Source organism: Papio anubis, chromosome 11 (assembly GCF_008728515.1).
Source record: "Papio anubis isolate 15944 chromosome 11, Panubis1.0, whole genome shotgun sequence".
Lineage (NCBI taxonomy): Eukaryota > Metazoa > Chordata > Mammalia > Primates > Cercopithecidae > Papio > Papio anubis.
Genome location: NC_044986.1, coordinates 22743038 through 22767457, shown reverse-complemented (window position 1 = coordinate 22767457; position 24420 = coordinate 22743038). Strand labels below are relative to the sequence as shown.

The 24420-nt window shown below is 40.5% G+C and overlaps 1 protein-coding gene across 4 annotated transcripts in view; it reads left to right on the top strand.

Moving 5' to 3' along the window:
- Positions 1-12539, top strand: part of SMC3 (structural maintenance of chromosomes 3) — a 38404-nt gene extending 25865 nt beyond the window's left edge. For all 4 annotated transcript variants that reach the window (XM_017944537.3, XM_021944066.2, XM_021944065.2 and 1 more), the window contains 11 exons: positions 2688-2840; positions 4399-4550; positions 5895-6053; positions 6981-7088; positions 7564-7672; positions 8192-8439; positions 8521-8733; positions 9022-9213; positions 9370-9547; positions 9730-9836; positions 10722-12539. In XM_017944537.3, coding sequence (XP_017800026.2) covers positions 2688-2840; positions 4399-4550; positions 5895-6053; positions 6981-7088; positions 7564-7672; positions 8192-8439; positions 8521-8733; positions 9022-9213; positions 9370-9547; positions 9730-9836; positions 10722-10793 — 1691 coding nt within the window. In that variant the 3' untranslated portion in view covers positions 10794-12539. The remainder of the gene's footprint in view (positions 1-2687; positions 2841-4398; positions 4551-5894; positions 6054-6980; positions 7089-7563; positions 7673-8191; positions 8440-8520; positions 8734-9021; positions 9214-9369; positions 9548-9729; positions 9837-10721) is intronic.
- Positions 12540-24420: the final 11881 nt, after the last annotated feature.

Sequence of the window (24420 nt, the reverse complement as noted above, 5' to 3'; positions counted from 1 at the left end):
ATCCTTTGCCTTTGGCCGGGTGTGATGGCTCACATCTGTAACCCCAGCACTTTGGGAAGCCGAGGCAAGTGGATCACTTGATGCCGGGAATTCAAGACTAGCCTAGCCAGCATGGCGAAACCCCATCTCTACTAAAAATACAAAAAATTAGCTGGGTGTGGTGGTGTGCGCCTGTAATCCCAACTACTCAGGAGGCTGAGGCATGAGAGTGGCTTAAACGCGGGAGGCAGAGGGTGCAGTGAGCCAAGATCACACCCTTGCACTCCAGCCTGGGTGATAGAGCAAGACCCTGTCTCAAAAAAAAGAAAAGAAAAGAAACATTTATTTTCAATTATTTTATCGTTTTTTAAATAGTTGGTTTGTTCAATTAAGAGTCCAGACAGGGTTTGTACTTAATACTTAGTTGATGTCTCTGAAATGTAATCATTTGGTATGTAGCAGGGGTTCTTAACCTTTTCTGCAGTGTGGACTGCTTTGGCTATTTGAAGCCTATGGATACTTCCTCACAATTTTTTTTTTTTTTTTTTTTTTACTTTTTTTCTTTTCTACAGCAAAAGCCACATTCAACACAATTTTTAATGCTTAGAATAAAATACTTTGGATCACAAAGATGTATTGGCAAGATTATTTAAAAAAATATAATTCTTTGGCTGGGCGTGGTGGCTCACGCCTGTAATCCCAGCACTTTGGGAGGCCGAGGTGGGTGGATCACGAGGTCAGGAGATCGAGACCATCCTGGCTAACACGGTGAAACTCCGTTTCTACTAAAAATACAAAATATTAGCCGGGCATAGTGGCGGGCGCCTGTAATCCCAGCTACTCGGGAGGCTGAGACAGGAGAATGGTGTGAACCTGGGAGGTGGAGCTTGCAGTGAGCCGAGATTGTGCCACTGCACTCCAGTCTGGGAGACACAGCGAGACTCTGTCTCAAAAAAATAATAATTCTTTAATGTATTCAAAAAACAAGATTTAGTAGTGGGTCTAATAACTACCATAAGTTTGAAGTACTGATACATGTAAACTATTTTGAAATCTGATAAGTGTAATCTAATATGAAAATAGCTCTTCTTTTGGTAAAGTCACAGGTACTAATACTACTACTGTGGTTCTTGTCCTGTTCATTATAGAAGGAAATGTTAAATCTCATTTTGAGGTTAATAAAAATAAAGATGTAAATTTTTTTCCTATTCGAATCACAGATCTTCTGAATTTTATCTTTGGAATTCAGGTTAAGAAACCTCCAGTATATAAGTTTACCTGCCCTCAATTTTTTTTTTTTTCTCTTTATTTGTTAAAGAAAGTAGGTAAACCCGTCTCCCCCCAAGCTTTGTTTCTGTATATGTACATTTTGTTGTGGTTTTGAACCATCTGAGAATAAGTAAAACATGACACTTCATCTCTAAAATTTAAGCATGCATCTCCTAACAATAAGAACATTCTTTTGTATAGCCACAGTATCATTGTTACACCTAAGAAATTTAACATTAACCTAATATCTTCTAAAAGTATCCATATTCAAGCTTTGTTTTTCTAAAATATTTTTCTATCTAGGATTCAATCAAGTATGCATGTAGTGTCTTCTCTTTAGATTCTTTAAATATAAGACAGTTACTCCTCCCTTCTCCCCACCTAGAAAAATCCAGAAAAGTTCCTTTTTCTGGATTTGTCTTCTTGCTTCCTCATCGTTTATTGTTAACATGAATGTATATACTTATGGTGCCATATAATGTGTCTCATTGTTAGCGATACTAGGTTTGATCACCTGCAGATCTCTCCATTGTAAAGGTACCCCTTTTGCCCCTTTGTAGTTTAATAATATGTGAGATTATTCTTCAAGACTACATGAATGTCAAGTTATCCCAACAACTTTACCAGTTACTTTAGCACCTTTGTTGACTCTTGCCTGAATCAGTTATTACACTGGGAGTTTAAAAATGGTGATTCTTGAATTCTGTTATTGCTACTGCATTTATTAGCTGTCACTTTTCTGTAGAGAAGAGTCTCCACTTTTCATTTTTTTAAAAGTATCACTGTGATTCATGGATTATTTTTTAAAAAATAAAATGTGTTATTATACTGGTATTGTTATTTTGATGCTCAGATTTTCCTAAATAGGGCCAGTGGAAATTTCAGGCTAGGTCCTGTGTCCTACTAATATGTCCTCATTAGTCTTCAGTACTTCCTTGCTCTCTGGTAGATGTTCAGGTTCAACTACGAGTTTTTGTTAGAAAAAAAAAAAAAAAAAACTGCGAGTTTTGTCTAGGCACAGTGGCTTGACCCTGTAATCCCAGATACTTGAGAGGCTGAAGCAGGAGGGTCACTTGAGGCTGGAAGTTTGAGAACCACCTGGGCACATAGCAAGACCTGGCCTCTACAAAAAAGGTGTGGTGGTACACACCTGTTCCTAGCCACTCAGGAGGCTGAAGCAGGAGGATCACTTGAATCCAGGAGTTTGAGGCTGCAGTGAGCTGTGGCCACAGCACTGCACTCCAGCCTGAGCAAGAGAGTAAGACTCTGTCTCAAAAAAAAGGAAATTTTAGCATTGAAAAGCAATTTTTTCAGGGAGGTTTAAATTCTTTTCAATTCTCATTATGTACTTAAAGCCTGCAGGTTAGTTTTTTTCATTATAAGTCAATTTATCATTGAATAAAAGTTATACAGACCTATCACATATGTTTTGTTTATAGGTGACCAGGTCAGTCATCGAGGTGCTCTAACTGGGGGTTATTATGACACAAGGAAGTCTCGACTTGAATTGCAGAAAGATGTTAGAAAAGCAGAAGAAGAACTAGGCGAACTTGAAGCAAAGCTCAATGAAAACCTGCGCAGAAATATTGAAAATATCTTTTTGTTTTGTGTATAATGATAGATATTGTGGGGAAAGAACTGTGTTTTGGTTGCCATATATAATCTTTTGTTTTTTCACATATATATTAAAACTTTGTGTTTTAAGTTCAGGGCTTATGTTTGTTTAGCTTTTAAAGACTAAAAGCTATTTTAATGATTGTTTAAGTGTTAAGTAGCTAATACCATCAAGTCACTTGGAAGAAAAGAACCCATAGAACACCAAAATACAGGTTGTATCAGGCAAAGAAAGAGGAAACTGAGAAGGATCAGTTAGTGAATTGTATAAGGAAAACCTTGGTAGTGTTTTTTGATTTTTTTTCTTGTTAAATTTATGTAAGCAAGAGATAATGTTTTAAGGAAGAGAGTGAGAGGCATCAGTAATGTTACATACTGCTTAGAAGTCAAATATGTAAGGACCGGCAGTTCATTGTACTTGTGTGGTGGCACAGGCCTGTAGTCCCAGCTACCTGGGAGGCTGAGGCAGGAAGATCACTTGAGCCTGGGAGGTGGAGGTTGCAGTGAGCTGAGATTGCACCACTGCACTCCAGTCTGGGTGACAAAGTGAGACCCTGTCTCAAAAAAAAAAAAAAAGGGGGGGGGGTGGCAGGGGAGGGTGAAAAATGTTAGATTTTACTGTCGTGAAGTTATTTGGTGCAAATTTAATGTCAGTGGAGGAAATGGCTGTCAGATAACCAAGTCTGAGTAACCATAGTCGTTAGTTCAGTTCACAAATGAAACAATTGTGTATGTGGATTTTCTTAAAATCACCATGGTGCTTTGGTATAAGACAAAAGTACTTTATGTGTGCTTTCCGTTTCGCCAAACAAGTTGAAAAATACAGGTACTTGAGCATCAAGAATAGATATAAAGTTAGTGGTTTTTACTGCTTCAAGTGAAACTGGCATTTTTTAAAAACTGCAGATATATACCTTCTGTGCCATCAGTGCAAGCACAGAAAAATAAAAATAAGCACCTGAGCTTTGACCTTGTAGGGGTCTGCATATCACACTTTAAAGAACTGCCTGAATTTGGCAAGATGTTGACACAGAGTATGGGGAAATACTGAGGAAAAGGAGGATGTTGACAGTGTGTACCAGCTATCTTCCTGTGTTTGATAATCCAGCTAGATTGAATTATTTCTTCCACATATGGCAAGAACTACTCTTCATACATAAACCCTTAACATAGTGCCTTAAGCATAGTAACAGTAAACATTTGTTGAATGAAAAGATACTTAAAAGTATGTAATATTGTTAGATTTCACCTAGCCTCCTTTATGGTTTTCCAAGAATTTGTTTTGTATAGCTTTTAGTAAAACAGTATACATGTTATTCTGAGAGTGAAATGGTGGGGTGTGAAATGTTTCAAGCTTCTTTATGATTGAACGCATTTTGGGTAATACAGTTCAGCATTGTTTTGGTCCATAAATTTGAGGACATGAATGTTATTTGGGGGTAAAGAAAAGGAAGGGATATATGGTGTTGTGTCTAAAAAGAATTCAGAACATGATACATTTACCACCTGGAGATAATTTTCCTTAGCCTTGTATATGGATTAATAATGAAATTGATCAGTTGATGAACCAAATGCAACAGATTGAGACCCAGCAAAGGAAATTTAAAGCATCTAGAGATAGCATATTATCAGAAATGAAGATGCTAAAAGAGAAGAGGCAGCAGTCAGAGAAAACCTTCATGCCTAAGGTTCGTAAGTATATCTTTGGTTATAGACCAACTGTTACAGATTAATGTGGATCATACATTATATGGGTTATCCTTGAATTTTATGCTTCATTTTTGTTTGGACCCATACTTTTTTTTTTTTTTTTTGAAGACAGAGTCTCACTCTGTCTCGCCCTCACCCAGGCTGCAGTGCAGTGTGTGTTCTCAGCTCACTGCAGCCTCCACCTCCTGGGTTCAAGCGATTTTCCTGCCTCAGCCTCCTGAGGAGCTGGGACTACAGACGTGCACCACCACATCCGGCTAATTTTGTGTTTAGTAGAGATGAGGTTTCACCATGTTGGCCAGGCTGGTCTCAAACTCCTGACCTTAGGTGATCCGCCTGCCTTGCCCTCTCAAAGTACTGGAATTACAGGTGTGAACCACTGTGCCCAGGCTGGACCCATACTTTTGGATGTCTGCATCTGTTTTACCATTCTTAAACCCGTGAATACCCAGAGTCTCCTGTTGGCACGTTCAGACTTTCCACCTGCATTGAACAAATAGGCATTTGAAGCTATGACATAACTGTCTGATGGTCAGTTTTTGTCAGTAACCATTTTTATCTGAAGCACAGTGGAATTAGCTGAATATTTGATTCCATTTTGTCCAGACTGTATTAAAATTAGAAAGCAAACTTATGTGATAGTATGTTATTGGTCTCATAAACTTGACAGTTTTGACCAATCTTTTACATAGTATTATACTGAAACTACAAAGAGCTTAAAAAAAAAAAACAAGATGTGCCTGCAGTTGTACCATCCCAACACATTCTGACAACTTTTGGTTTTTTTTTGGGATGGAGTCTCGCCCAGTCACCTAGGCTGGAGTGCAATGGCATGATCTCGGCTCACTGCAACCTCTGCCTCCCGGATTCAAGTGATTCTCCTGCCTCAGTCTCCCGAGTAGCTGGGATTACAGGCACACACCTCCATACCCAGCTAATTTTTGTATTTTTAGTAGAGACGGGTTTCACCATGTTGGCCAGGCTCATCTCGAACTCTGGACCTCGTGATCCACCCGCCTTGGCCTCCCAAAGTGCTGGGATTACAGGTGTGAGCCACCGTGCCCGGCAACTTTTTGTTATAGTATGCCTGAAGATTTTTGTATAGTTTAATCATGGAATATGATCTGGCCCACCCTGCCCCACCTATACTATTACATCGTATGTTTTTTGTTGCTAGAGTCCTAATTACCACATTAATAGGCACCTAATATTTGAGTTATGTCTTTGTATTTAGCTCAGATCAAATATAGATTGTTTTAAAATTTTCACTATAAGTAATCCAGAGGCTAATACCTTACTAATAAACGGATAACGTCATATAGCAACGTAGCTTACAGAGTTTGGAGGCAAGCTTGCATGCTATGGAGTCTACCAGAGAATCATTGAAAGCAGAACTGGGAACTGATTTGCTTTCTCAACTGAGTTTGGAAGATCAGAAGAGAGTAGATGCACTGAATGATGAGATTCGTCAACTTCAGCAGGTAAGTACATGGCTGACTGGAAAAAAAATTCATTAGTAATTGGCTATTGTGAAAAGTGCCTTTCTTGCTAACTAGGGGAATATGAAAGAAAAGAACTGAGAAAATATTAAAATGAGGCTTGGACTTTTAATACCCATAGGAGTAAATAAGATTTTGTTTTTCTAAACCGTTCTAGCTAGGTTAGGATTATACAAGAAATTTTCATTTCCTTACAGTTTAGTTAATTAGCATTACTTATTAGTTGTAAGTATTGCTATTAGTAAGTTTGAACTTGTTAAGACTTACCATATTTATCTTACTACCTTTACATATTTAATATTTTAATTAAACATTTGAATTGATTTTTTTTTTTTTTTGAGACGATTCTTGCTCTGTCGCCCAGGCTGGAGTGCAGTGGCACGATCTCAGCTCACTGCAAGCTCCACCTCCCGAGTTCACACCATTCTCCTGCCTCAGCCTCCGAGTAGCTGGGACTACAGGCGCCTGCCACCACGCCTTTTTTTTTTTTTTTTAGTAAAGACAGAGTTTCACTGTGTTAGCCAGGATGGTCTCGATCTCCTGACCTTGTGATCCGCCCGCCTCGGCCTCCCAAAGTGCTGGGATTACAGGCTTGAGCCACCGTGCCCAGCCTTTAGTAGATTTTTAAAACTGCATAGATGTAAACCACCAACACTGATTCTAAAAAATGAAAAGCAGTTAAAGAAACCGTTTTTGACAGCAAGCATTACAAAAAGAGCCAGCCACAAAAATTTAACATTATGAATTGATAAGAGAAAAATGAAGAAGGTATAGGGCTTTTTTGAAGAATATAATGTATTAAACTTCATTTCAGCTCAATGTGAGCACAAGTACTAGAGAGGACAGCAGATGAGCACTCTTCCTGTGTGTGAAATGTACATGCTTATGTAGACTTTTTCTTAATTCTAGGAAAACAGACAGTTGCTAAATGAAAGAATTAAATTAGAAGGTATTATTACTCGAGTAGAGACTTATCTCAATGAGAATCTGAGAAAACGCTTGGACCAAGTAGAACAGGTGTGTATGTGTTTTTTTTTTAAGGGCTCCTTGGTGGCCATGACCTACTGCAAGTGGTTATATCAGAGGCTCTGATTGAAAGCAAGGGCTTTGGGGACAGAAAGCTTAGTGTCTGTGGGCCTTGGGTTGGAATTCTGCCACCTAGTGTGTGATTTTGGACAAGTCACTTACTATTTCTAAGCCTCAGTTTCTTGTGTAAATTAAATATTATCATAGTTGTTTTATATAATTGCTATCGTGGCACATTCTGAGTACTTAGTAAATGTTATAGTTTTTCAGTGGTGTTTAGATGCTTAGAAATTTTCTAGTAATTATGTCTTTTTCTTCCCTTTAATGGATACTTTAAGTATATTTCTAATTATATGAAGTATTTATATTTTTTGGTTTTCTTGAATGTTTGTTCAGACAATAGCTGTAGAAAATGTTGGCAGTCATAACATTTGAAACTAATGGAATTTACATTTTTTTATTATAGGAACTTAATGAGCTGAGAGAGACAGAAGGGGGTACTGTTCTCACTGCCACAACATCAGAACTTGAAGCCATCAATAAAAGAGTAAAAGACACTATGGCACGATCAGAAGGTGAATTTTTATGTAGTAAAATTTTGTTTACATACATGTTTTATAAAATTGTTTACTGCAGAATAAAATGTCCAAATAGGCAGAAGCATATACTAATGATTTTTTGTTTTCCATTATAAACAATGTATAGTGAATGGAATTTAGTAAGTTGACTATAAATAGGAAGTTTTTACTAAAATGTTTGTGACAATTGAGACCATAAATGATTCATTTTGTTGATAAAATATGAAATACTTGACTCAAGTTTCTCTTATCACTTAGTTGCTAAGAAAATAACTTTAGTTTATAAGCATTAACATTGAATAATGAAAATTATATATTTGAGTGACTTATATATATAGTTCTAATTTTGTACTGATTTAAGTGGTTCATAAATTTTCACAGAAAATTTTAAACACTGACAAAAACCTAAAATCTATTTTGGTAGGTTTGATCATAAAAATCTTTACTCAAATAACGCTGTAACACTGGCTTTAAACTAGATATTATAGCCTAATTTTGTTTTTCCCCCCATCTTAGATTTGGACAATTCCATTGATAAAACAGAAGCTGGAATTAAGGAGCTTCAGAAGAGTATGGAGCGCTGGAAAAATATGGAAAAAGAACATATGGATGCTATAAATCATGATACTAAAGAACTGGAAAAGATGACAAATCGGCAAGGCATGCTACTGAAGAAGAAAGAGGAGTGTATGAAGAAAATTCGAGAACTTGGATCACTTCCCCAGGAAGCATTTGAAAAGTACCAGACACTGAGCCTCAAACAGGTTGGTTTTAAATTTGAAGTCTTGTTACAAATTGCTTGGTATGTAAATTTATTTATACGAATACATATTTTCTCTTTTTAGTTGTTTCGAAAACTTGAGCAGTGCAACACAGAATTAAAGAAGTACAGCCATGTTAACAAAAAGGCTTTGGATCAGTTTGTAAATTTCTCAGAGCAGAAAGAAAAGTTAATAAAGCGACAAGAAGAGTTAGATAGGGGTTACAAATCGATCATGGAGCTGATGAATGTACTTGAACTTCGGAAATACGAAGCTATTCAGTTAACTTTCAAACAGGTATGTTTTGCTTTGTAGTAAAAATATACACAGGACAAAAGCTTCAGCTCTTACTCAGTTTGTAAAGATTTTAAAGCTTTTTTCCTCATTAACAGGTGAATCTAATACATGTGAACAAATCTAGCATATAGGTTTACAGTAACTTGAATGTTTTACACAGCCTTTAGAAGGATCCAGTCTGTTATCCTTGTTAAGATTAAAAAATAATTGGTAGCTTTTAAATATTTTACTTGTTAATGTATAATTCTACCTAAGCAAAATTTATATTTCAGTCTTTTTTTTTTTAAGGTATCCAAGAACTTCAGTGAAGTATTCCAGAAGTTAGTACCTGGTGGCAAAGCTACTTTGGTGATGAAGAAAGGAGATGTGGAGGGCAGTCAGTCTCAAGATGAAGGAGAAGGGAGCGGTGAGAGTGAGAGGGGTTCTGGCTCACAAAGCAGTGTCCCATCAGTTGACCAGTTTACTGGAGTTGGAATTAGGGTAAAATACTTTTATATTCTATTTTCCTCAGAGCATTACCATAATAGAATTTATAGTATCTTTTGCATATCTGATTGGTGCATTATATGCAAGTTACTTTTGGAAGATGGTGGTGGTTCTACCCTTTAGGATATTAACTCATGTGTTTATTCTTAGGTGTCATTTACAGGAAAACAAGGTGAAATGAGAGAAATGCAACAGCTTTCAGGTGGACAGAAATCCTTGGTAGCTCTTGCTCTGATTTTTGCCATTCAGAAATGTGACCCAGCTCCATTTTACTTGTTTGATGAGATTGACCAGGCTCTGGATGCTCAGCACAGAAAGGCTGTGTCAGGTACAGTTCAGTACAGTTTTGGTTTTGTATTTAACAATAAGCTGGTAATATTTGCTGATACATGTATGAAAAAATCAAACTCAGGCAGTTTTGAATTTTAGTAAGAGTAAAGATAGTTGCTTTTTAAATTTTCAGCTCTGCTGAAAAGAGAAATTTGTTAAAGCACTATTTCCTTTTTACAGATATGATTATGGAACTTGCTGTACATGCTCAGTTTATTACAACTACTTTTAGGCCTGAACTGCTTGAGTCAGCTGACAAATTCTATGGTGTAAAGTTCAGAAATAAGGTAATTTTTTAAGTTTGTAATTAATTTGTTGAATTCTGATTTTATGTTAAATAGTGAAAGAAAACTTAGAAAGTCTTTGCTTATCTGATGTCTTTTTAAAGAAAAAACTTTTCCTTCAAATAACTATGAAGTTTAGCAATAGTTTATGGCATTGCATTCGTTTTATTTTCATTGGCATTAGCAAACCATATCTTTCTATCCAGTCTATTCAGTGCTTCTGTAATGCACAATCTTTAACAATTACATATGTTCATTTGTATGGACTGCATAGCTCTTCCTGGGTGTCTTCCCAACCTTAACATTATTGATGAAATAGCAAAGTAATAGAAAGTGAACAAAAGGTAGTTTAGATGTTTAGGCATGGTATTTCTTCAGAGCATTAAAATACATATTTTTTAAATCCATGCATTGAACAAACACCACTGTAAATAAAGGTTTTATAAGTCAGTGCTTCAGAATTATTTTACTTCATATGTAAAATATAGGTGATAGGCTGTGCGCAGTGGCTGACGCCTGTAATCCCAGCACTTTGGGAGGCCAAGGCAGGTGGATCACCAGGTCAGGAGTTTGATACCAGCCTGGCCAGTATGGAGAAACCCTGTCTCTACTAAAAATATGAAATTAGCTGGGCATGGTGGTGTGAGCCTGTAGTCCCAGCTACTTGGGAGGCTGAGGCAGAAGAATTGCTTGAATTTGGGAGGCGGAGGTTGCAGTGAGCCAAGATCGTGCCACTGCACTCCAGCCTGGGCGACAAGAGCAAGACTCCATCTCAAAAAAAAAAAAAAAAGAAAAATTTAAAAATGTAGGTGATGGGCTGTATATGTTACCCTATACAATGCAAACAGATGTATTTAACAGATTTTGTTTTTAACATTTATTCTTCAGGTTAGTCATATTGATGTGATCACAGCAGAGATGGCCAAAGACTTTGTAGAAGATGATACCACACATGGTTAATTGGAAAATACTACCTACTGGTTTGGGAGATGTGTATAGTAATGATTCTCATACCCAGGAACTGTGAATTTAAACCTAAATATTTGGCCATTATTAATAGTTTTCAGACTTAAAGCATCATAGTCCTTTTATATTTGTCTTTGTATTTTATAAGATACTCTGTAATGTCATGTTTGTACTTATAGTTTAAGAATTTTATTTCCTGTACAACTTTTTGTAAAATGTCCTGCTATTTTAAATCTTTTGAAACATGCTAAATATTCTTTCCTAATTGTTTTATCACTTATACTGCCTTTTTTATAGCTTCAATTAAATAATTGGTTTGTGACTAATTTAGTGTTTTATGTGGCTTTTCATTTGTCATAGTCTTTTCCAGTGAGAACACTAATCAGATTGGATGTAAGGCCTCATTTTAACTTAATCACCTCTTTAAAAGGCCTGTCTCCAAATAGTTACATTTGAGGTATTGAGGGTTAGGACTTCAACATGTGAATTTGGGAAGGGAAGCACAAAATCAGCCCCTACCAACCATAGTATATTTATCATTGATATATTGCTATCAACTCAAGATTTCATTCAGATTTGACTAGTTTTTCTACTAAGGCCCTTTTCCTTTTGTAGGATCCCACAGAGGATACCACATTACATTTACTTACATCTCTTCTAGTCTGTGAGAGTTTCTGTCATTGTTTATTATATCTTGACAATTTTGAGGAATATTCAGATGTTTTGTAGAATGTCCCTCAAATTGGGTTTGATATTTTTCTCATGGTTAGATTGAGGCTAATACCACAGAAGTGAAGTATTCTCATTACCTCATATAATAGTACATATTAACATGCTTTATCACTGATGATATTTACCTCGATCACCTACCCAACCTTGTATTTGCCAGTTTTCTTCATTGTGAGGTTACATTTTTTCCCCTTTCCGTACTCTTTTCTTTGAAAGTAGGTCTTGAAGTGCAGCCCTCACTGTGGGTCTCCTGTGACCCTGGAAGACTACCTTAATAGTCCTTGTAGCTTTTTGTAGATTGACATTTTCCACATAGACAGTCATGTCATTTGCAAGAAAGAGGCAGTTTTATTTCTTCCTTTTGAAATATTTACCTTTAATTTCTTTTTCTTGTTGATTTCCCCTGGCCTCAGTTTATACTTTTTATCTGTAGGAGAATTTGTTAGGAGCTACACTTCCATCATTGGAAACCAGAAATACCTAGAGAGATACTTTTAAAATAAAGAAATAGTAATGGGACTTTAAATCAAATTTTAAAATGTGTGTTTACTTTGGGTTTTCATTTTGACTGAATCTTTAGAGTTTAAATGTTCGGTGTATTATTTATACTTTATAGCTTTGCTGTAATATAACTGATCTATAATAGATAATTTGGTATATGTTCTATCTATGACTCTATTCAAAGGGTTATGTAACTAGAATATCTTTCTAGTATTTCTACCATTTTTCTTACACATTTCCCCAAGAATTTTTCTTAAACATCTACCTAAGAATATTCATCATGAATGCTTGGTGTATAGTTTATAATTTGTAGATTTCCTCTGATATGACCAACCCCTTATAATACAGAATTTGGTGTAAGGTAAGTTCCAAGATTCAATTCAAAGGATGTTACAGACATAGCATCATTCTAAAACTTAATATTATTCTTAAGTGTTTCCCAAAAGATATTAGTATGATGAAATGCCAGTAAATTTATAATAATAAAGCACCTAATAATGAAACAATAAATTTTTGTAAAAGCCTATATTCTTTGCGATATCTTAGTCATGAGTTGTTAATTCTAATGAAACTGAATAGAAAAATGTGACAATCCTGAGCATACTTAACCCAGAAACTTAGAAGGACAGACATTTACCCAAGGAGTTAGCCAATGATGCATAAAATCTAAGTGCTTCTCTTTGGCTGGAGAGTCCTTTCCTCAGAGTAGTACTGATTCTTCCACTTGCAGATTTTGTTAATACTGTTACAAATGCATTACATTCACCACAGTGGAATTGAACATATATTTTAAGAGATGGGGGGTCTCATCCCATCACCCAGGCTGGAGTGCAGTGGCAGGATCACAGCTCACTGCAATCTTGAACTCCTGGGCTCAGGTGATCTTCCACTTTGGCCTGCCAATATTAATATTTTGGGGCATTTCCTTCAAATCTTCATAAAAAGTTTTGTGGTTTATTTTTATGTTTATTCTAGGTGCATAATTTTATATCTTAGATTTTTAATTTAGTAATACAGTATAAAATATTGCTGTTTTAATGCTTTGGAAACAAAATTTTAATAGCCATATGCTATTCTGTCAAGTAGAAGTAGCATAATTTACTTAACTATCCGACTAGATTGTTTTCTTTTGGCTAAAGTACCAAAAATGAATTTAAAAAATCAACACTTTTATACATAAAACTTCCAAAATTTAGGATTATTTTCCCAGCGTAGAGTCCTAGAAGTCAGTGTGAATATTTGTAAGGATTTTTATTTACTTTTTATGCTCTTTTTGAAAAAGATGTAAAACATGAAATGGTTAATATGTAGGTTAAGGATTTGTCTACTCAAAATTAGTGAAAAAGTAATTTTATAAAATGATGCAATTTATAGAAATAATTTTACTGTGAATAATATAGTCAGTAGAAAATGGAGAAATAGAAAGGGAGGATTCCTTTTTTAAAAGTAAGCAATAGCAAACTTGTCTTTGGAAATATTTAGTTAATTCTTAAAAAGTGTTTCTCTTTTAATAACTCTCTAGGCCAGGTGCAGTGGCTCACGCCTGTAATCCCAGCACTTTGGGAGGCCGAGGCGAGCAGATCACTTGAGGTCAAGAGCTCAAGACCAGCCTGACCAACATGGTGAAACCCCATTTCTACTAAAAATACAAAAATCAGCTGGGTGAAGTGACACGGGCCTATAGTCCCAGCTACTTGGGAGACTGAGGCAGGAGAATTGCTTGAACCTGGGCAGTGGAGGTTGCAGTGAGCTAAGATTGCGCTACAGCACTCCAGCCTAGGAGACAGCGAGACTCCATCCAAAAACAAAACAAATTCTAAATAAAAGGACTAGTACTTTGATTCAGCTTCCCACAAAGGGAGAATACTAGTGTTTAAGTAAAGTGAACAGTATTCAGATTTCACTATCACCCAGTAAATGGTCTTACACAGGATACAGCTTCCAGTTGTTGGGTGCTTGCTACAGAGGTACAGAGATTATGTTCTGTCTTAAAGATTTAAGAACTTTTCATAAAAATTCTGCTAGGTATAGTGGCTCATACCTGTAATACCAACATTTTTAGAAGCTGGAGCAGGAGGATCATTTGAGCCAGGAGTTTGAGACCAGCCTGGGCAACATAGTGAGATCCCATTTCTACAAAAAATTTAAAAATTACCTGGGTGTGGTGGCCACACCTGTAGTCCCAGCTACTTGGGAGGCTGAGGTGGAAGGGGTCACTTGAGCCTGGGAGGAAAAAGTGTTACATTTACGAAATACTCTTCATTCTGTATCTTTTTACTCAGGCATATCTCCTTATCCTGGAATGCTAATAATCCAGGTTTGTGTATTTATGCTTAGTCCGCTATCTTAAATGGAGGCAAGTGTAAATGGAACCAGTTGCACATTAACGCAGTTTAAATGGTAACAGCAAAGTGTTAGCCTGCTACTTAGGAGGATCTTTCCTTCCCTACTTGGTATTTTCCTTTTTTTTTTTTTTTTTTTTTTTTTTTAAGAGAAGACAGGACCTCACTCTTGTTCAGGCTGGAGTGCAATGGCTCAATCATAGCTCGATGTCATCTCCAACTCCTGGGCTCAAGGGTTCCTCCCACCGCACCCTCCCAAGTAGGTAGCTAGAATTACAGGTATGTGCTTTTCTTTTAAGTAGATAGGGGTCTCACTTTACCCAGGCTGGTGTTGAACTCCTGGCCTCAAGTGATCATTGGCTTCCCAAAGTGTTAGAATTACAGGTGTGAGCCACTGCACCTGGCCCTTGTTTTAAAGTTATATGTAATTAGGTGGAAATTATCTTCTCCTTTTTTGTGAATATTGAGCAACAGTGATGTCCTTGTTCCCTTAGTTTCATCTTTTGGAAGAAACAATTATTCTTTTCATCCGAGAAAAGTAAGAACAGAATCTATTTCAATTGCCTATTGCCTAGAAGTATTAACAGCTTTTATTTTGGTCACAGTAAGTAATTCTTGATGAAGTGGGTTAACATTTCTAGAAGGAATATTATTTTGGCAAGAGCTCAGATTTCACAAAACATGTCTTCTTAGAAATGGCTTTCAGCCAGGCATGGTGGCTCATGCCTGTAATCCCAACACTTCAAGAGGCCGAGGTGGGTGGATCATGAGGTCAGGAGATCAAGAGCATTCTGGCTAACACGGTGAAACCCATCTCTACTAAAAATACAAAAAATTAGCCGGACCTGGTGGCATGCACCTGTAGTCCCAGCTACTCAGGAGGCTGAGGCAGGAGAATGGCATGAACCCAGGAGGCGGAGCTTGCAGTGAGCTGAGATTGTGTCACTGCACTTCAGCCTGGGCGACTAAGCGAGACTCCGTCTCAAAAAAATAAAAAAATGGCTTTCATATCTACACTTTGTCTAAGTACTTCACAGGATATATTTAGATCCAGAGATACAACATTTTTTAGTTTAATACTTTAATTTTATAGATGAGGAAATTTGAAGTCCAGATTAGGTAAGTGACCCAAATGAATAAGTGAGCACACACAGCTTAATAACCCACAGAGCCAGAACCAAGTCCTGGCTTTCCTGCTTCAGAAGTAGGACAGACTCTTTAATACACTAGCTCTTTCTTTCTCCCAAGTTAACTATGTAAATGGGAGAGAGAGAGCACAGTGTTGACTGATCCTCCACATGACACAGAGAAATAGATTTTAAGGGCACAATTCACCATCTCTGGTTTTCTTTGCCCTTTGCCTCCCCACTCCTGTTTTCTTTAGACTGCACCTATTTAGGTATACTCCGATCACTTGTGTCAGTGTCCTAGGGGGACTGGATTACTCCTGGCTGCCAGTCTTCTGCATGAAAGATGCCAGCGTTGCTCCATAAATCTGCCACCATGTGGCACTCACTCTCCCCTTCCTAGAGACAGAGAGTCTCCTGGGTGTAAGAGCCCTTGTGGCAGCCAGTAATTGCACAGGGACATGAGGCAGCCTAGCGATTAGGTTTGCAAGAAGCACATGGATATATTTCCTCAAGTCCTCACATTGGTTGGTATAAGTCTATTGGAAAGAGACATTAAGATTTGAATGTTATCTCATGGATACTGTGTGTTCAGATCAGTGCCTGGAAAGTTGATTATCAAACATCAAAGTGTGCAGTGATCACAAGTCCTGCTTTGGCTTTATAAATAAACACCTAAAATTATTCAGCAATTAACAATGACGGCGATAAAGGCTGGAAACATGGAAGTACATATGGGTGAAAAAAACCCACCACCACAGAAAATCGAAGGACATGGGTTTAAGGCCAAATCATTTGGGACTAACAGAGGCAGTTAAGGTGTAATGTACTGGAAGTCCCTAACACTTCTGAGGCAGAGGTCTTTGCTAGGAGAGGTCTTCAAACACAGGAATCTATCGTACCACCTCAGAATTAGAAATGAGGGCTGCAAAGGTAGATAAGGCTGAGGCTTTCTTCAGCACTGTCTGGGCTGCTATTTTTCCTCCCAGTATCCTCAATCTCAAATTACTTCACTTTTTTTTCCAGAGTCACTAGAGGGGGCCCTTGACACATGCCAACCCCTCCATTTTTTCAGTCTAGTTTTACAAACTCTAGTTTCTTACAGTAGAGTTCCAGGAGCAATGAGATGGTCAAGGTGTGATATTCTTCAGATTTCTCTGTTGCAAGAGTTTTTGAACTATGTGTTAACTGCAGCTCAGTAACTGGATGCTTTTAGCCAAGGTACCTAGTGCTTGCAACAGGTTGGATTGTTGCTTAGAAAGGTATGCAGCAGCTATTTAATGGGACCTTGTTAACAAAATGGCAGTCTGTATTAGGGTTCTCTAGAGGGACGGAATAGGATAGATGTATATATGAAGGGTAGTTTACTAAGGAGTATTGACTCACATGATTACAAGGTGAAGTCTCACAATAGGCTGTCTGCAAGCTGAGGAGCAAGGAAACCAGTCAGAGTCTCAAAACCTCAAAAGCAGGGAAGCCAACAGTGCAGCCTTCAGTCTGTGGCTGAAGGCCCGAGAGCCCCTGGCAAACCGCTGGTGCAAGTCCAGGAGTCCAAAACCTGAAGAGCTTGGAGTCCGATGTTAGAGGACAGGAAGCATCCAGCACGGGAGAAAGATGAAGGCTGGAAGTCTCAGCAAGTCTGCTCTTTCCATCTGCCTGTTTTAGTCTAGCTGCACTGGCAGCTGATTAGATGGTGCCCACCCAGATTGAAGGTGGGTCTGCCTCTCCCAGCCCACTGACTCAAATGTTCATCTCCTTTGGCAGCACCCTCACAAACACACCCAGCAACAATTCTTTGCATTATTCAATTCAATCGAGTTGACACTCAGTATCAACCATCACACAGTAGCCCTTTCTTGCAATAGCCCTACTTGTTTCTCCTCAAAGCAGTTTTCTTCCTCTATACTTTCTGAATCCTCATATAAACCCAGAAGAGGTTGTTCTATTGTAATTTTCCTCATTCGCTGTCTCTAACCTGGCATCCCTTAATTGAAATGGCTTCACCTATTATGTTGCTTTTCGGTTTACCATTTTTAAGTCATCTCCCCAACAAGACAGTCTAAATGGTGGCCTCTTATGTTCTTTCACAGAGTGAAGGGAATACTTGCTGACTTCTTTTCTTATTAGAAATCTTATTAGAATCCCTGTAGTCTTGGGATTATGTGGCTGTTATGTGCCTTAGGATTGTTCCAGAAGTCCCGTTTCCCTACTGTTTAAGAATAAAGAGTTCATCCCCATGGTGAGCAGGCGTGTGGGAGCCCACACACAGCCCTGCCCCTCTACCTCAGCACAGGGGTCACACAGCAGGCTAAATCTCATCTTCTGAGATGCAACATTCTGCCTTGACACTGATGGGAATGCTGGCAAGACCGTTGAGCATGGCCTTGTGATGGACAGAGCTCATCTCATTTGTGAGATTCTGAGAAACTTCAAAAAAGAGAAACCACTGAAGCTGGTGCCAAAGAGGTCTTCCCAGTGACCCTTGCCTTTTGGTTTTTCTTTTTCTTATGGACATGCTTCTAGGCAGGGGGTCTGTCCGTCTAACTTCTGCCCTTGGCTGAGTAGATGAAAAAGAGGGGTTCGTTGATTTCAAGTAATTTCTTGATTCCTTGGGGCAGAAGGATTACAGTCTTTCAGAGAGTTTCTTTTTGTATATCAATGTATGCACTTTGTGCATAATAATTACCTACTAGGTACCAGATGGGCCCTTTTATCATCTCTCTTAAGGGCAGCGACTTTGAAGTGGGTGCTGTTAACCCCAGTTTGCAGAAGAGGAACTAAGCTTCATGAGGGCAAAGTAACTTGTCTAACAATTTCTGTCGGAAAGCAGTGAAACTGAGAGTAGAGTCCTGGCTTATCCTATTCCACCAACCTCTCTAGCTGCCATTTTAAATTTAAAATGAAACCAGTGTCAACACTTGTAGATAGACCAGCCACAAGGAAGGGCAAAAAGCACCTTTGTTGGTTTCAAAGCTGTCTATAAATCTGTGGTGTATTGTTTCCTGCTGTCTCCGTCCTCACACCCTTGGGACGCCATGCCACAAAAGCAGAAGGCTTTGTTTTAACAAGATCCTGGGTGATGGAGGCTCTTTCAGATGGTACCTGAGGAGCCGCAAATTCAAAACCAGGAGCCCCTTTTCTCGCGCTGTATGCCCCACGTGCATCTCAGCAGAGTAGGTTGCCGGCTGAGTGCCTTTGATTCTGCTATTCTCTAGTAGTTAACTTTCAACTCCTCTCACCTGGCCCAACCCTAGTCTCTACTCCCAGTTTTGAAAAGGAAAAGGCTAGTGGAGGATTGGTAGTGGGAGGACTGGGAAAGGTTGCATGCCGAGCACTAGCACTACCCTGTGCCTGTTCCTGACCCTGCCGCTTAGCACTCTGCTTTCTCACAGGAACCTGGCCCAGCCCTGCTTCATCTCCCCACTCTGAAAAGTAGGATTGTGGTTCTGCCCCCAAGCATTTCATTTCTCTTTTGGTTCTCACATCCAATTAATTATGTTTCACTTCGTAGTTTGCAGGTATAAGAGGGTTTTTTTGTTTGAGAGGGAGTCTTGCTCTGTAGCCCAGGTTGGAGTGCAATGGCACGATCTCAGCTCACTGCAACCTCTACCTCCTGGGTTCAAGAAATTCTCCTGCCTCAGCCTCCCGAGTGGCTGGGATTACAGGCGCCCACCACCATGCCCGGCTAATTTTTGTATTTTAGTAGAGATATAATTTCACTATGTAGGTCAAACTGGTCTCGAACTCCTAACCTCAAATGATCTGCCCCCCTCAGCCTCCCAAAATGCTGGGATTACAGGTGTGAGCCACTGCACCCGGCCATAAGAGGATTTTTAAGGAGAAATTTGGGACACTTGATATAGGGAGGTGTATTAGTCTGTTCTCACACTGCCATGAAGGGAATATCTGAGACTCGGAAATTTATAAAGAAAAGAGGTTTAATTGACTCACAGTTCCACATGGCTGGGGAAGCCCTCAGGAAACTCACAATCACGGTGGGAAAACACCTCCTCACAGGGTAGCAGAAGAGCGCCTGAGCACCCAGCGAAGCGGGGGGAACCCCTTATAAAACCATCAGATCTCGTGAGCACTAACTCACTATCACGAGAGCAGGATGGGGAAAAACCTCCCCCATGAATCAATTATCTCCACCTGGTGCCTCCCACAAGATGTGGAGATTACGGGAACTACAAGATGAGATTTTGATGGAAACACAGAGCCAACCATATCAGGAGGGATATGGAAGTTGACAACTCGAAACAGTTCCAGGTAGCCAAGCTGTCAGACACATTACCGCAGGTGCGGGGGTAACAATTTGTCCCAAGGCTAAATGCTCTGCAATGTGTAAGACACACCCCTTTTCTGTGCCGCTATACTCTATTTTAGCTCCAACAAACTTAAGTCTAAAGAAGGGGCAAGGTCAGGACTCTCATCCTCTTTTTTTTTTCCCTGCTTCTAGGGGTCAGAAAAAAATTCATTTCTGACCCACAGTTATTTTCCTGTCACTTTAAAAACAAATACCCATTGTCTTCTATTATTTTAGAGGTAAATGTCCCTTTAAGATCCTGTACCCTGTAAGTTCTGTGCTGGGGCCAGGCCTATCTGTTTATGTTTTGTTTTTGTTATTTTTACCCAGTGTTTGTTGAATACATAGTAGCTGGCACTCACTGAGCACTGACTATGCGTCAGGTTCTATGCTGAGTAATTTCTGTTCTTCGTGGTAGACAAAGCTCACAGCAACCCTGAAAGAATTACTGTTCTGTTCATGTTCTGAAGGAGTGGACTATGCCTTAAAGAGGTTATTATCCTTCATGGCCATGCAGCTGTAAGTGGTGGAAGTCAGCTTCACCGCAGGCCTCGTCCACCTCGGAGGTCCACAGTGACGTCTAGCCTCTCTGGCAATGAGTGAGTGTTCCATGTGTGGTAGGCTAGCTCCTGCAATACCCTGGCTACTTCGCCCCTCGGAGACTGCCCCACAGACTATTTCTGTCTTTGCCATGGTTCTCTTTAACTAGATTCTACCCATAGAGAAATAAGGAATGGGTGTTAGAGAGAAGCTGCATGCTGTGAGGCCTAGTTCATCTGCCCCCCATCCCCCCACCCCGAGGGGAACCTAGCGGTGAGGTAAGATTCTGGAATAGCTTTGCCAGAACTTTGTCTAGAAATGTGTGTGGAACCCAGCGTACTATCTTGTTAGCAAACTGGAGAGGTTCTAATCTAAACCTACCCAGTCCTTGCCTCATTATCAAATTCACTTGAAAGTGATTTTTCTAGTCTCTCCCCTTGGAGATTCTACACTGGGTCTCGGGCAGGGCCCAGGAGGGCCACAGGTGAGACCTGCTAACCAGGGAAATATATTTACCTCAAAGGGTGGAGTTAAGTCGGCTAAAAATTTGACCTTTAGAAAGGATGGTTTGTGAACCTGGGAGACATCCTTTTTGAGGCATCTATACAAAAGAAAGCAGCAGAGATTTTTTGTTTTGTTTGTTTTTATCCAATGAGGAAAGTGAAATTTATCTTTACTACGGTAAATAAACAGTGGCACAGCAACTGGATATAGAGGGGAGTCCCTGAAACTGGCAGAATTTTAGAGAGACAGGCCTCCAAGCTGGAGAGCTGGGGTTACAGAGATGAGCGAGCCAATGTCTCCATCCTGACCAGCCACGGTAATGTGCTACTGCCCCATTTTACTCGGGGCTATTAAGCTCATTCCTTTCTTGAGCGGAGAGTAATTGTAAACTAGCCAGTTTGATTCATCGGCCTCCTCATTAGGAGAAACCTGAAGTTCACAGCTGATAAGTCTATGCTGGCAGCAGCTCTGAGGGTGGGACTTGGGGGTAATCACAGCCCTGGTGGTGCAGATATGCTGCTGGGGGCCTTATGGCTGCTCCTTGCCACCTGATACTGTCCTTGTACCAGTGGTTTCTGGGGAACTTCTGTTAAAAGCTGCTGTGGTCATGCATGAAGTGTGACCAACTCCATAGTTGTCTCCTCTAGCCTAGCCCACCAAGAAAAACCCCAATGGTCCCTGCCCAGCATTCAGAACTCAGACCTGAAGCATCCCTGATCTCTGAGTCCACACCAGGCCCTGTTCCAGTAGGAAGCCCCAGACCTGGTCAGTCTGTCACAGGCCTCATTATGATTCAGCTTCCTTCCAGAAGGCTTCCCACCCTGCTGCCTTCATTCCTGGACCTCAGGAGCTGCTCCTTGCATCCTGCCATCTTCCATATTCACCCCCACCTCCTCCAAAAAACTCGTATCACCAAGCCTTCTGGAACCTTCCTTTTACTCCATGAGAATGTTTTTTGAGGTTTCTTTTCTTTGAAACACTCTCCCATAGAGACCAGATTTCCTCATCCACCTTCTCTCTCAGGTTTAGGAAGAGAGACCAATGAGTTCCTGGTTTGGTGGTCACTTTGCTTGACCACTGTTTTTTAGCAATCACCTCTTCCAGTTCTGCCTGCTCCTCTTCCCCTGCCTCCCCCAAACACTCCCACCCCACATATTCCCACAGCATCCTCAGCACCATTTACTCAGGACTCAGGGGCACTTCCTGCCTGAAGCTCAGCCTTCTCTACCCTATGGCTTGTCATCCTTCACAGAGACTTCAACCTTCTTCCTCCCAATTTTCACCCTCAGAGGTTCTCTCACCCCAGTTCTGACCTCCTCTGGAAGCCTGAGATCAGTGTTGAAGCAGAATTTTTGCAAAGTTGAAATCATGATTCTCTTACAGGCTATAGTGAGAATTTGTCAGGGACTTATTAATGAGAGAACCAGCAGGATGACAAAAGTTCTCTAGGACATTAACCTTTGGGCTTATCTTTATTTTATTTTATTATTTTGAGATGGAGTCTCATTGTGTCGCCCAGGCTGGAGTCAGTGGTGCGATCTTGGCTCACTGCAACCTCCGCCTCCCAGGTTCAAGCATTTCTCCTACCTCAGCCTTCCGAGTAGCTGGGACTACAGGTGCCCGCCACCATACCCGGCTAATTTTTGTATTTTTAGTAGAGAGAGGGTTTCACCATATTGGTCAGGCTGATCTCGAACTCTTGACCTCGTGATCCACCCACCTCAGCCTCCCAAATGCTGGGATTATAGGCATGAACCACTGCACCCGGCCCTAGGCTTATCTTTTCTAGCAGACAAGAGTCACTTCCAGTTTACCAGCCCCCTATTTCCCTGCAAGTTAACATCTCATTTACAGAGCCTGGGTCTAATCAGTAGAAAATAGTGGGTCAATTAAAGCTACTTTCCCCTGGAGAGTCAGATGACCCTTAGAGGGTCTGTTGGACCATGCTGTAGTGTGGCTTTGAAAGAACATCCAGTGAGCTTGTCACGTCTTTCCAAGTATTAGATACATTTCCAAAACATAGGAAGCTCCTCTGACCACCCACTTCAGGCCTCAGAGGGTGGCCATGAGGAAGGCAGGCCTGATAAGGAGCAGCTCAGGTCAAGGTCCGTGTGTGTGGGATGGTGGGAAGGAAGGGAAAGCGTACAGGGAGTGGGGTTAGGGACCTGCACCATAGGGTTGAATGATAGATTTGGGGAGTGACTCTTTGGTTTTATTCAATCATTTGGTGAGGACCTGAAATATAAAAACCTGTAAGTTTGATGCTTTGATTAACCAATTTTTCTGATGAGAAAACTGACACTTAGATTAGTAACAGGGTCAAGCATGGTGGCTTATGCTTGTAATCTCAGCTACTCAGAAGGCTGAGGCAGGAAGGTCACGGGAGTCCAGGAGTTCAAGACCAGCCTGGCCAAAGTGAAAAAAGTCTTGACAAAAAGTTAAAAAAAAAAATTTATCCAGCAGTGCTGGTACACACCTTTAGTCCCAGCTACTTGGGAGTCTAAGGCAGGAGGATCCCTTGAGCTCAGGAGTTGGAGGCTGCAGCGAGCCGTGATTGCAACACTGCACTCCAGTCTGGGCAACAGAGTGAGGCCCTGAGACCCCATCTCTGAAAATAAAAATAGATTAGGAAAGAGTCACCAACTAAGTGGGGAAGACCAGAATTATCAGGCCTGTGTGGGAGCTTCCACATCACTTCCACACACTGAGCCAACTGTGTGGGAGGCCGCTGAATGGGTGGTAGAGGTGACACTGGATGTGTGTGTGTGTCAGCACACACTGAACACTGATGTCAGAGGTAGAAGGGACACTGTGTGTGTGTGTATTGTGTATAAACATACCCTGAGTGGGAGGTTGCGGTGACACTATGTCAGCATACGTATGTGTATGTGTGTGGGCACACACTGAAGCGGGAGGTAGAGGAGACACTCTGTGTGTGTGTGAGAGAGAGAGCGAGCATGTCCTGAGTGGGAGGTAGAGGTGGCACTGTGTGTGTGTGCATGTTCATGCACTGGGTGGGAGGTAGGAGGTGACTTCCTCCAGCAGCAGGTGCAGAGCCCAGGCCTGGTGTGGTCTGACACATCTAAACAAAGGCAACTGCAGGATTCCACACATCCTCACTGCAGGGCCCTCATTCCTGTCCCTCTTCAGCACCAGCTGCCTTGGACCCCAGGGAATGAGCTCAGCAAGTGGGGACCACAGCGATGACAGCAGCTGGCACGGCCTTTGATAGATTTGTGCTCCAGCTTTAGCACTGTTCCCAGGAAGGATGGGTCTCTGCCCTCCTGCAGACTGGAAGGAGGAGGAGGAGGAGGCAGGGAGGGGGGTGGTCTGGGGCTTGTAATTGGATAGGAGGCTGTGATGGTGGCAGCTGTGACAGGGGCCTGAGGAGGGGGCTTGGGTGGATGGAACGAGGTTGGGCCTAGGGTTTGGACTCATTCATCACCCTGGAGGCAATTCTCCTGGGCTTTGGAACCCTCACTCCCACATCTACTCCAGAGTCCCTCGTGTCACCAACACAGCCTGTGGGGGCATGATGTCTCCTAAGTAGGGAGAGCCCCAGGAAGCGCCCA